We start from the raw sequence: 11,123 nt of genomic DNA on the forward strand, positions 1-11,123 counted from the left end.
ATTGTTCCTCTGAACTGCACTAGGCTTTCTATGCTCTGAATATTGTTTTTCACCCTTACACTTGCACTTGTATGTTAACTACTCTGTTTTGTAGTTAGTTTTTATTTTTCATACTTTTACTATTATATTTTGCTTCCGCACTGTGCACATGGCTACGTCACCCTCACGTGACGGCCAGCATGCCCTGATTTCGGTCAGGGTGTGTCACTTGATGTACAGAGCCATATTCCCGACACACTTATAAATCTCTCCCCCATAGAAAAGCCCCCTCATTGTAGAAGCTTCTCTCGGAAATAGATGAGCGAAACCATGCTTGAGGACGAGTATGTCAAATGGGCCCAAAGAGTTCTTTCGCTAGACAAGAGAAAAAACAGATGGTTGATTGTATCACCCATCACCACACCAGTAATTCTCTCATTCATGTGCGTTGTGTGCATGATCGCCCATTACTCCTAACGACAACATATCCTCGCCATATTGACAGTATAACAACGATACACTATGTATATGCTATCAATACAATAAAAATATGTTGTCAATATACTATCAATACAGGTCATGCGCACAACCCACACGGGCAAGAGAGAATTTCTCATCACCACACTAGTGACTAGTCACAATGTCACATAGTCGAGTTGGAGGTCGAAAATCAGACCCTTAGGCCTCTTTTGGTTTAGGCTTTAGACTCTAACCTCCTGTTGGCCAAAACACTCAGTCCAGTTTCTGTACAGCAGATTGTTAAAATTGTATTATAAAAGTAGAGTCGATAAAAATCAAAGCTTAGAATACAACGAGGCTTTCTATTCCGCAACTTGTTCCGAGATGAGCAACTATTTCAGAAAACTAACCTAGTCTCCTCTCAATTGACAAAATCTATTCCAATCTATTGAAGCACAGGGCAGAAACGAAAACTTGCCGACCTTCCATTTCTAGCCACGGACTGTGTCTTAATCATTTCTCTTTCTTAGCAAATGCCTCCCCTTTGCACTCACTTCCAGCAGGAACCACGAAACCTGCACCGACCTGGAAGCCAACAAAATGTAAATAATGGGATACGGTGCACTGAATGGGACAGAAGAGGAAGGGGGCAACAAGAGAAATGAGGGATCATGCTTACTTGACAATCTTTAAGTACAACACGATCTTGGAGCTGTACGTTACTGCAAATAACTGAATTCTGGACTGAGCAACCATCGCCAATGGTAACATGATTCATAACAACTGAATTCACAACCTGCGGAAAAAAAAAAAAAAAGGAATTGACTATTATCTGAGTTCTAAATCTCAGTTTTTCTATTCATTCAGGAATCAATTCATATTTCAATAAATAAAAAGGCATTTATACTATATTTTAGCTTCCAACGTTTTATGATAAACAAATTATCTTACCTTCACATTAGAACCTATCCGGCAGTGACGACCAATAACAGATCGTTTAACACTACATTTGTCACCCATCTGTGAACCTTCCCCAAGCATACAATGTGGTCCGACCTAAATAGAAGAAAAGTAATGACCTTAAAATGAAGCTACCCAGCATAATGGCCTAGACCTTCGCAAACTGTCAGAAAAGCCCTAAGATTTATTGCTGAATTGACAATCAATCGTTTTGGTTTGTAAACAATTTGACTTACAGTCGTTTTAGATCCAAGTTCTGCTGATGGATGGATGATGTTATTTTGTGCAGAGAATGAATACCCTGACAAATGGCTAGCATCTCCTATGACCTGATAGAATTTGCGAAATGTTAAAACTATCCGCATAATGAATGCAGAAGAGAATTTTCACGGAAAAATGGCAAACTAAAGCTCTCAACCGTGAACTCACATCTCGATTAATGTCACTGAATGCTTGAATGGAATTTAACCTCACACAGTACTTGCTGTTTCCAGCAATATAAACACAGCATTTATGGGTTCTTTGTGCAGGAGTAGAGCCATTACAACCTCGTGCATAGAGCTCATGGAAGCTTGGAGTGGATGAATTAGCCAGGATTCGAGATATCACTAGTTGGTTGCTCTGAGAACTAGCCTTCTCATTTCCATTTTCTTCTGGTTGTGGTGCACCATTTGACACGTCTGAATTCTAATGTTCAAACACAGAAATATGAATAAGTCAGATGTTTTAGAAAGGCCTGCATGTTAAAGGAATCTAGCAAGGAACTGCACTGGACTAACCAGCTGGCGACGAACAAGATAAGGCAATACATCGCGCTTTAAACTTTGAAAGGTATCCTTTTGATCCAAAACTTCTTGTAGAACAGACCTAGGAGGGAATGGAAAAATATACTGCATGTATAAAGATCAATTTGTATATGACAAACATCATTTGACAGCAAAACGGAAAGATGTATAACCTCTTGAACGCATATAAATGAGCATCCATGAGATCAGATCGAATTTCCATCTACAAGGAAAATACAAGTGTAAGAATAAACAGAAACCTATAAACCTTATATCACGGTTAATGACATTTATATCCCCCTAAAAAAAGTTTACCCCCTAGATTATGCACCGAATGTTAATGTGAGGTTCTACCAACTACCATTCATTTTTCTGTTAAATTTGGCATGTTCTGTGCAGAAGACTTGCTTTTTTATGCGGTTTTCTTAATTTTATTTATGTCTTCACTTTCACTGCCTCACCCTGCTTCTCTCTTCTCTCCCTGGTTCTCTCTTCTTTCTCCGCCCATTATGAAACCACAAATCCCACCCCGCCACCAACCGTCTATTCTAACCTGATCAAACAAAATTTCGATGAGTAAAACAACAAATAAATAAAATAATCAAGTACTCAGCTCACACTGACATATAAAAGAAACCCCCAATTGAAATATAAAGCATCAACACCAAAACCAACTCAACAGACACTCAGCTGGCACCAGCCAAAAGATCCCCGGAAACCCCAACAACCTATCAAAACCACCCCAGCCCACTACCAAACCCAGTGGCCATTAGCACCCAAACCCACTGAAACGCCAATCCCTAAATCCGATTAACTCACGCAAGCATAAGCACAGAGAGAGGAGAGAGGAGAGAGAGAGAGAGAGAGAGAGAGAGAGAGAGAGAGTTTAAAAAGAATGACCAAATGCCCTTAACAGATTATTGGATGGAACTGAATGGAGACCAACACTTAATTGTCTCTTTTATTTTTTAATAAGAAACAAAGAATTTAATTGGACAGAGAACCCAAATTACCATACATGCATAACCAAGAGAGTACACTGAAAAAAGAAAAAGATTAGGGGGTCAATCTTAACATCCTAAAAGATCAAGAGCATTGGTATAATTTCTTCAAACAAGAAAAATTATTAAGAATCCATGATTGTTAAAGCTAGAATGCTATCCTGAAAAGCACCTAATCAAATCCATGAATGAATTTCAAATTTAGTAGTGAACAGCACGAACTAAAATAGTAACTTTAAATTTTTATATGATACTGTCCAAATTAAGAGAATGGTTTCAGATGTTATGTGAGGTTGTAGTTGAGTGCCAAGCATATCTCAATGAAATTCACCAGTCCAGTAGTTGTTTACTACTGGAAAGTGTCGACTAAAAGAAACAAAATTATTCAGGGGCAAACCAATTACCTGGCCAACTGCACGGAGTATGCTCTTCTGAATTCGAATATCTTTCTCAAGTTCCGCTCCTAGCAAGGACCAAAAGATAGATGAGGAATTTAAAAGATTACATGCTACAGAAAGGGAAAATTAAAAGAACTAACCTGTTGCTATGTACAGTAAAAACTGCTTTGTCGGATCCAGCCCAATGATATTGTAGTGCCCTGGTTTCTTGGCTTTGTCTTTTCCAACAGAGGATCCTGAATCTGAAGGTCCACTTACAGGAGCAGAACAAAGCATTGCAGTTAATACTGCATCATGACGTCTATGAGCAGCAGCTACAGCACCAGGAGAAACATCAGAGACAATATCACCACTCACAACCTGCAGCAACGCAAGGAGTTGAAGGCTAATCGAAGAAACTTTTGAGAAGCCAGAATACTAGAAAGAATATATAGATGCTAACCAAAATGTCTTTTGCAGTCAAGTGGTGTGCAATGGCCCGAAGTGCACCAGCTGTTCCAACATCCTCAGGGACTGCCGCAACCTGCACTATGCCGAATTATGCAATGCATCTCTACATGAAATTCTTAGATAAAAGACCCATTCGTGGAGTTGATTAGAAAGACTGCTCTGTATCACGGTGGCTATAAAACTATATACTAACGACCTCAGTTTACATGCACACGTGCCTAAATGAAATGCACTCCTAACAAACCCTCCTCCCAAAACCTCACCTTTCCTCATTTCCCACCCCAATCGAAACTGTAATAAGAGGAAAGAATTAAGACTACGAGAGATGCATTTCAGGGGCATTGACTTGAACCTGCGAGCACAAGGTTAGAACCCCACCCATTTTAATGCACCTAATAACACGATGCCAAAGGCAATTCCTCAATAACTGACAACCTTCATAACCATTCTCCAATTTATGCTTCAATTCACCAAATGTTACAAAATGGCCCTTTTCCCCCTCCACTACCACACCATCACCTCCTACAGAAAATTCCTCATCAAACCTCCAAGCAACAATGTTAGGATTCCTGCACAGAGGCCAAAAACGATTGGATTCATGCCAACCTTCCCCTTCTCTACGAAAATGCCTTCCTCCAATCTTCTAGCCTCCCTCTTCACATTTTCTATAATTGCATCCCAAAAGGTAATGGTCCCTGGGTTGCTCCCCAAATACTTGTGATGTCTACTTACTTACACCGATGCTATCGTTTCAAATTGTTATAAATCCAAGTGTACACGTACTGAGACTAGAGAGTACAACATTGACAAGCGTCATATGCATAAAGTGTCCCCCAACGCAACACATATATAAATGAACTACTAATTATATAACTACACTAGATCCTTGGAACAGAAACAAAATAAGTAGCATGAAATTCAAAACATTAACAATCAAAACAAATATAGAAGAAATGAAAGTAGGGTAAGTACCTCAACATGTAAACGATCGACATAAGCCCCTGAAATCCAACTTCCAACGAGTACGGCTGCATCTTGCCCTTCAACAACCTAGAAAATCCACAGTTAGCCCTGTTTGGTTACTGGGGAAACGAAAAATTGGCATCACATTAAACCCAACAAAGCCAGGACAAGTGTAAACAAGAAAACCCTTTACTCATGAGCAACCATTCACCAAGCAGAGAGCATAAGAGTTACTATGAGGTCCTTAAGGAAGAGAGAGAGAGGAGAAGAAGTCGTACAACTATGAGGTTCTTAAGGTTACTGAGTTCTAAGAGCTCCAGAACGTAGGAGATAACCGGACGGTTCGCCACCGGAAGCAGAGCCTTTGGGACCTCCTGCCATTCCAATTCATAAAAAAAAATTAAAAAAATAAATAAATAAAAAAGAGTAAGAAATCATAACAAAAATTGGAGATATAAATCGAATGGGATTCCGGAGAACCAAAGAGCGTAGAAAAAGAGGGGGACCTTGGAGACTAGAGGGACAAGTTTCTTTGAGGTGCCACCGGCTAAGACTACCACTTGGAAATCCATCGGAGCAGCAGCAGAGAGGGAGAGAGGGAGAGGGGGAGAGAGAGAAGGGTTCAGGCTCCCTTTTTAGGCGTTTTTGTCTCCGCAGGAAGCAGAGCGAGCGAGGGTGGCTTGACCACTCGCAATTGTTCCGTGGAATTAACGGCGTTACTTTTACAGATGGGTCTATTTTAAGGTTCGTCTACTTAGAGCAAGTCCATCGGGAGCCATTAGGCCGGCACCCAGTTAATTTGCTCCAGCCCAGCCTAATAGGCTGGCCCAAAATGGGCTGAGCTAGAGACTAGCCTACATGACGTCAAGCTGACGTCATGATCTAAAATCTTTCTTTTACGCCAGGTCCTAACAGAGGTTCGTTCGTCGGAGATGGCAGAGAAGGAGATGTTGGGCTCGACTACGACTATTTGTCCACAACAGTAGCAGACGATGGGCTGCTACAGTCTTTGCCACGACCTCCGATTGATCTTCCAACCTACTAGAATTTCCAATCCAAACGCCTTTTGAATCGAGGTTGGAGGCTCGAGACATCGAAAGAGTAAGTGTTTCAGGTAGAATATGAATTGAATTGAGAAGCATACAATTGAAAAGGTGGTTTGGTATAGGGAATGAAAAAGAAGCAGCTGCTCAAAAGAGTGAATAAGTTTGTTGATAGGAGCATATTCATGCGACTTAAATGGCTTGTTCTCGTGCATTTACGTTATGTTTCTTTAGTTATTTTAGTCCTTTATGCTTCTTTTGTGTGTTTTCAGGTTCTAAGGGCAAAGTATGCAAAATGGTGCATTTTGGTGCATTTTGGAGTAGTTTGGGGCGTTAAATGGATTGCATATACTTGAAGCCAAGTAGATGGACGAAATTGAAGACCAAAGGAGGCCCTTTGTACCAGAAATTCACACCAACACATCCCATTTCAGATTGCATTCCAATCATTCTAGCCAAGCCACATGCACTCCCTTTAATTTATTCAACCTAGCTGTCAAAGCACATGCACATTCACCCTAATCATTCACATACACAATCTGCCATCATTCACACATTCATTCCACATGCATTCCCTTCACAAATCAGCCACATGCACTTTGCCTTTCATCATTGCACCATAAATCAGCCACATGCACCCATAATCATTCAACCAACTTTGCACATGCATTCATCATCATAACCTAGCTGTCATTACCCTTTAATCACATGCATAAATCAGCCACATGCATCTCCCATCACCATTCCAGATTTCCACCAAGTTCCTAGCTGTCATATTCCCTCCTTTTCACCTATAAATAAGCATCCATTGCAGCCACAATTCATTCATTCCCATTCATACACAATTCATTCACCATTCACGCCAGAAATTCATCCCCTCTCTATAACACATCCATACTTCACCATTCTTCATATTTTCTGCCCAAAAAGAAGCCTTGAGGTCCCCTACATCCATCCCTATCCTAAACACATCATTCTACACCATCCATAACTCCCCATCCCTCCAAACCTATCCTTAGACCTTGTGCTACAACGAAGAGGAGGAGAAGAGTGCCTAAACGTTCATACAATTCAAGTTTGAGTTGTTGGAATGTTTAGGTGTTTCTTTTCCTCGATTCCAATGTTTAATTTCAATTCTCTTTGTTTTGTACGTATGAGGAACTAAACCCCCCCTTGGCTAGGGGGGGATTCGAAATATATGTTTATGCTTGCATTTTGATTTGATTACTTCTAATTGCGTTTCATAAGTTGTGGATTCAATTTGTTTAACTGTTTGATTGATAACTTATTTATGTATGTTTATTGAGAGTATACGCTTAATTTTCATGCATGAATATGACGCTAGAATATAAGTGAGTTTCACCTAATAGTTACGAACTTATATTCACAAGTAGTGGAGGTTGCTTATAAACAATCGCGTTAAACGAATTCTTGGCATAAGTTTCATGCAATCATAGTAACGAATGCCTCGTCAACACTTATAATTTTCATAGAGCGTAATGATTCTTGCTTGTATCTCTATTATGCAATCATGTAGGGGACTTGTGGGGAATGTTTTGGGTTGTCGTATGCAATCATCCAATTCAATAACGTTAGGAAGATTTGAAGGTTAATTAGTGCATCACGGTTAACTTGGGGTGTTGAGAATTCATGGTTTTTTGAAATGCAATTGGAAATCGTTTTATATGCAAGTGTAACATATGTGGAGATGAACCCCTTAGCTAGCTTTTCATCCCATCCATTCAAATCCATCACATTCATATTTACATTCTGTTTTTAATTAGAATCTGTGCAATTAGTTTAATTTCGTCCAAAACTCAATCCCCCCTTACTTTAATGTCCAAATTAGTTAGAAATCAATTTAGTTTGTGTTTTTAAGAGTCTTGAGTCAAGTTACAACTTAATTTCGTCCAAATTTGGGTTTAAGGTCAGAAACTGCCTAGTTAGTGTTTTTAGGCAGTTTTGAGTCTTTTGAACTTGTTTTGAGTCCTTTGAGTCTTTGTATTGTTCAAATTAGTTAGAAAGTGTTTTAGTTTGTGTTTATAAGTGTTTTGATTCAATTTGTTACCCAAATTCGTCCAAAGTACTCAAAGTGCTCAAAACTGCCCAGAAAGTGTTTTTAAGGCAGTTTTGAGTGTTTTGGTGCTGTTTTGAGTCTTTTGGTTTGTTTTAGTGTTTTAAAGTTTAGTTTTGCGTTCTTTGAGTCTAGTAGAGTGTTTTATATTGTGTTTTTACGTTTTTGAGTGAAATCCAAGTGATTAACAATCCCTCCTAATCCCCGGTCCAGAACGATCCCTACTTACATACTTACTACAATTGATAAAAAGAGGGTTTAATTTGTGTGCGTATAATTATCGCATCAAATTTTGGCGCCGTTGCCGGGGATTAGCAACTTTGCTAATCTCTTGGATTGTTTTATTTTTCGTTTGTGTGTATATATTTTTAGTTTTATTGATTTTAGAAGCAAGACATGGCACTTGATAGTGCTTCTCTTTTGTCACAGCTTATGGAAGAGTACCAAACGCAAAGAGTTGGTACATTTGATCATAATCAATCAAGGAACGACGTGTTTTCCAATACTTACAATTCCGATTGGAGTGATCATTCAAACTCTATATGGTGGGAACCTCAACATATTCAACAAGAAGGATATTGGCAGCCTTATAAGGAGTTCTATTCAACGTCTATGCATCCACCACAACCTCATATTCAATATGCCCAACCAAACTCAGGTTCGTCAATAGATTATAATCAAATTCTTAATGAATTAAACTCTTTGGTGCAGGGTTCACAAAATCAAGCTAAGGAGACTCACCAAGAAACATATTGGCAACCATATGAGGATTCATATGCACCACCACAGCCTTCCCCTCAATCTTCACATCCAAATTCAGGTATATCAAATTATTATAAGGAAGTTATTCAACAACTGAATTCTGTGGAGCAGGGCAGGGAAGCTCAACCATTTCAACAAGACGCATTTTGGCGACCAATTGAGGATTTCTATCAAGCAAAAAAGTTGGCTGAGTGGAACAGTCAATTTAGGCAGAATGCAGAATGCATGGAACAAATTCAAGAACAAATGGTTGAAGATGAGCCCATGGATGAATTGCTACTGCTCGAAGAGGAGGAGGATGCACAAGGCACGGCAAGGGAAGAACAACCCTTGCCGCAACCTCCCAATATTCCTACACCACCCCATTCAAGTAAGGTTGTTCCAAATTTAATTATTTCTAACTTTGTTCCCCCAAATGCACCCTTCCCTGGCAGGTTCATGCAATCCATGAAAGATGAGGGGAAGAAAGACATCTTGGACACCTTTCCAACAATTCACGAGGAAAAAGTGGTTGAGGAGCATCTTGAATTCATCAAGGAGGAAATTGGAGTGGATCACACAGCCACAACCTTCAGAATGTCCAATCTGAATGAAAACATCCCTTGTGCATTTGTTGAATGTGCTGCGACTTTAGAGCCAATATTGCAGCCCATAGGTAAGCCACCAACTCAAATTCCAATTCCCACTTCAATTAATCGTGTGTTACATTCTTCATTGCAGGCACCTACTCAAATCCAATTTGGTGAAAGAGTTTACATGGATCTTAGGACAGATCTCTATTCCACTCCATACAAAGATCCAATTCTTGAATGTTTTGAGAAGCATTTCGTGGAGGATGTACTTAAATTCTTATTGGAGCATGTAGGTAAGCCACCAACTCAAAATCCAAAGTCGTTTTTGACTAATATGTTGTTGATGTCAATGATTAGGGCACCCACTCTTGAAATTCAACCATTGCCGGAACATTTCAAGTATCATCATCCATTCAATGATCAACTCCATGCCGTGGGTTCCATTAAGGCATGATTATGTTCTTCGTCCGGCTACAAGACGTAAAAGAAAGCGCTACTTGGGAGGCAACCCAATACAGTGAATAAAACAAAGCTTTTTCATTAATTTTCGAGAAATTACAAATGTATCTAACAAATGGAGCTTCACAAAGGTTGTTTTTGTTTTTGTTTGCGTGAAGACCCACCACGAGGCAAAACTCTAGAAGCAGAAGGCATCGAAGCAGGAGGCATCGGAGCAAGAGGCATCGGAGCAAGAGGCATCGGAGCAAGAGGCATAGGAGCGGGAGGCATAGGATATAGAGCATTCCAGGCCCCAATACTTGGCGGAACGCTGGATGACCCAGGAAAGAGGTGCCCCTGGAAGAAAGACGCAAGCCGTTGACGGTCACTTTGCATCCGACCTTGAGATTCTTGCATCTCATCAAGCTTCCTCTTCATGCCCGACGAATAGTTATTGGCAAGCACATGCAAAGTTCTATTCTCGTACTTAAGTTGTTTGATCTCTTGTTTCAGGTTCTCCACCTCCGCCATCAAGGATTCAACCTGTCGGGAGCGAGCAAGAAGGCGTTGGCCCATGTTGGACACAGAGCCAGCGCACTGAACACTCAGAGCCAGGGATTCTTGAACGGCCAACTCATCGGACCGTCCTGAAAGCAGCTGACTGTCTTTGGGAGTGAGGAGGTTCCGAGCCACTATCGTAGCCGTTGTGGGATCCGTCATCACAGAGTCCTCATCTGTAAGAGGGCCATGGGAAGATAAGAAAGACGGGCACCATACCTTACCCTGACGAGACGCAACCGGATCACTGCTTAGACTCAAATCTAAGCAAAGGTTCGATGGGTTGGATGAGCTAGCCATTGTTCACGAAGTTAAAAGAGAAGGGGTGGACGGAGTAGATTTTCAAAGGGCCGGAGACGAGTTTCAAGAATGGAAAATCTTCAGAGTGTGTAAGTTGGCGGTGATCGATAGCTCTATAAAAAGCCAAGGCAACGCGTCCACCGATTCAAAAAGCCTCGGCTTTTCAGAAAACGCGTTCAACACGTGGAGGCCATCATCGCAACTACACGTCTTTAGCCGACAAGCGCAAAGTTCGGCGACGCTTTATCTGCTTTTCAGAAAACGCGTGCAGCTTTATCGAAGAGGCGTCTTCAAAGATCGAAGAGTCGTCACTATTCCAAAATGCCGGATTTGCGGGATCAAAATGTTTGTCGACAACAGTAAAAGAACAGTATCACCACT

The 11,123-nt window shown here is 40.6% G+C and overlaps 1 protein-coding gene across 2 annotated transcripts; it reads right to left on the reverse strand.

The window, feature by feature from the left end:
• Nucleotides 1-735: 735 nt before the first annotated feature.
• Nucleotides 736-5,722, reverse strand: LOC103936886 (translation initiation factor eIF-2B subunit gamma). 2 transcript variants are annotated; one of them, XR_007260478.1, is made up of 14 exons: nucleotides 5,502-5,722; nucleotides 5,274-5,369; nucleotides 5,005-5,082; nucleotides 4,025-4,105; nucleotides 3,723-3,942; nucleotides 3,589-3,647; nucleotides 2,357-2,406; nucleotides 2,178-2,265; nucleotides 1,828-2,085; nucleotides 1,635-1,727; nucleotides 1,390-1,494; nucleotides 1,118-1,234; nucleotides 835-1,023; nucleotides 736-798 (listed from the first exon to the last, which is right to left on the reverse strand). XR_007260478.1 is itself a non-coding variant. In XM_009346767.3 (13 exons), the coding sequence occupies exons 1-13, from the start codon at nucleotides 5,565-5,567 to the stop codon at nucleotides 952-954; spliced, it is 1,383 nt and encodes a 460-aa protein (XP_009345042.2). In that variant the 5' UTR covers nucleotides 5,568-5,721; the 3' UTR covers nucleotides 736-951. The 2 variants fall into 2 exon arrangements, 1 of the variants encoding a protein (XP_009345042.2); XM_009346767.3 differs by having other exon boundaries at nucleotides 736-1,023; nucleotides 5,502-5,721.
• Between the last annotated feature and the right edge of the window lie 5,401 nt (nucleotides 5,723-11,123).

The sequence above is a fragment of a genome, unplaced genomic scaffold (assembly GCF_019419815.1).
Source record: "Pyrus x bretschneideri cultivar Hongxiangsu unplaced genomic scaffold, Pyrus_bretschneideri_v1 Contig31, whole genome shotgun sequence".
Lineage (NCBI taxonomy): Eukaryota > Viridiplantae > Streptophyta > Magnoliopsida > Rosales > Rosaceae > Pyrus > Pyrus x bretschneideri.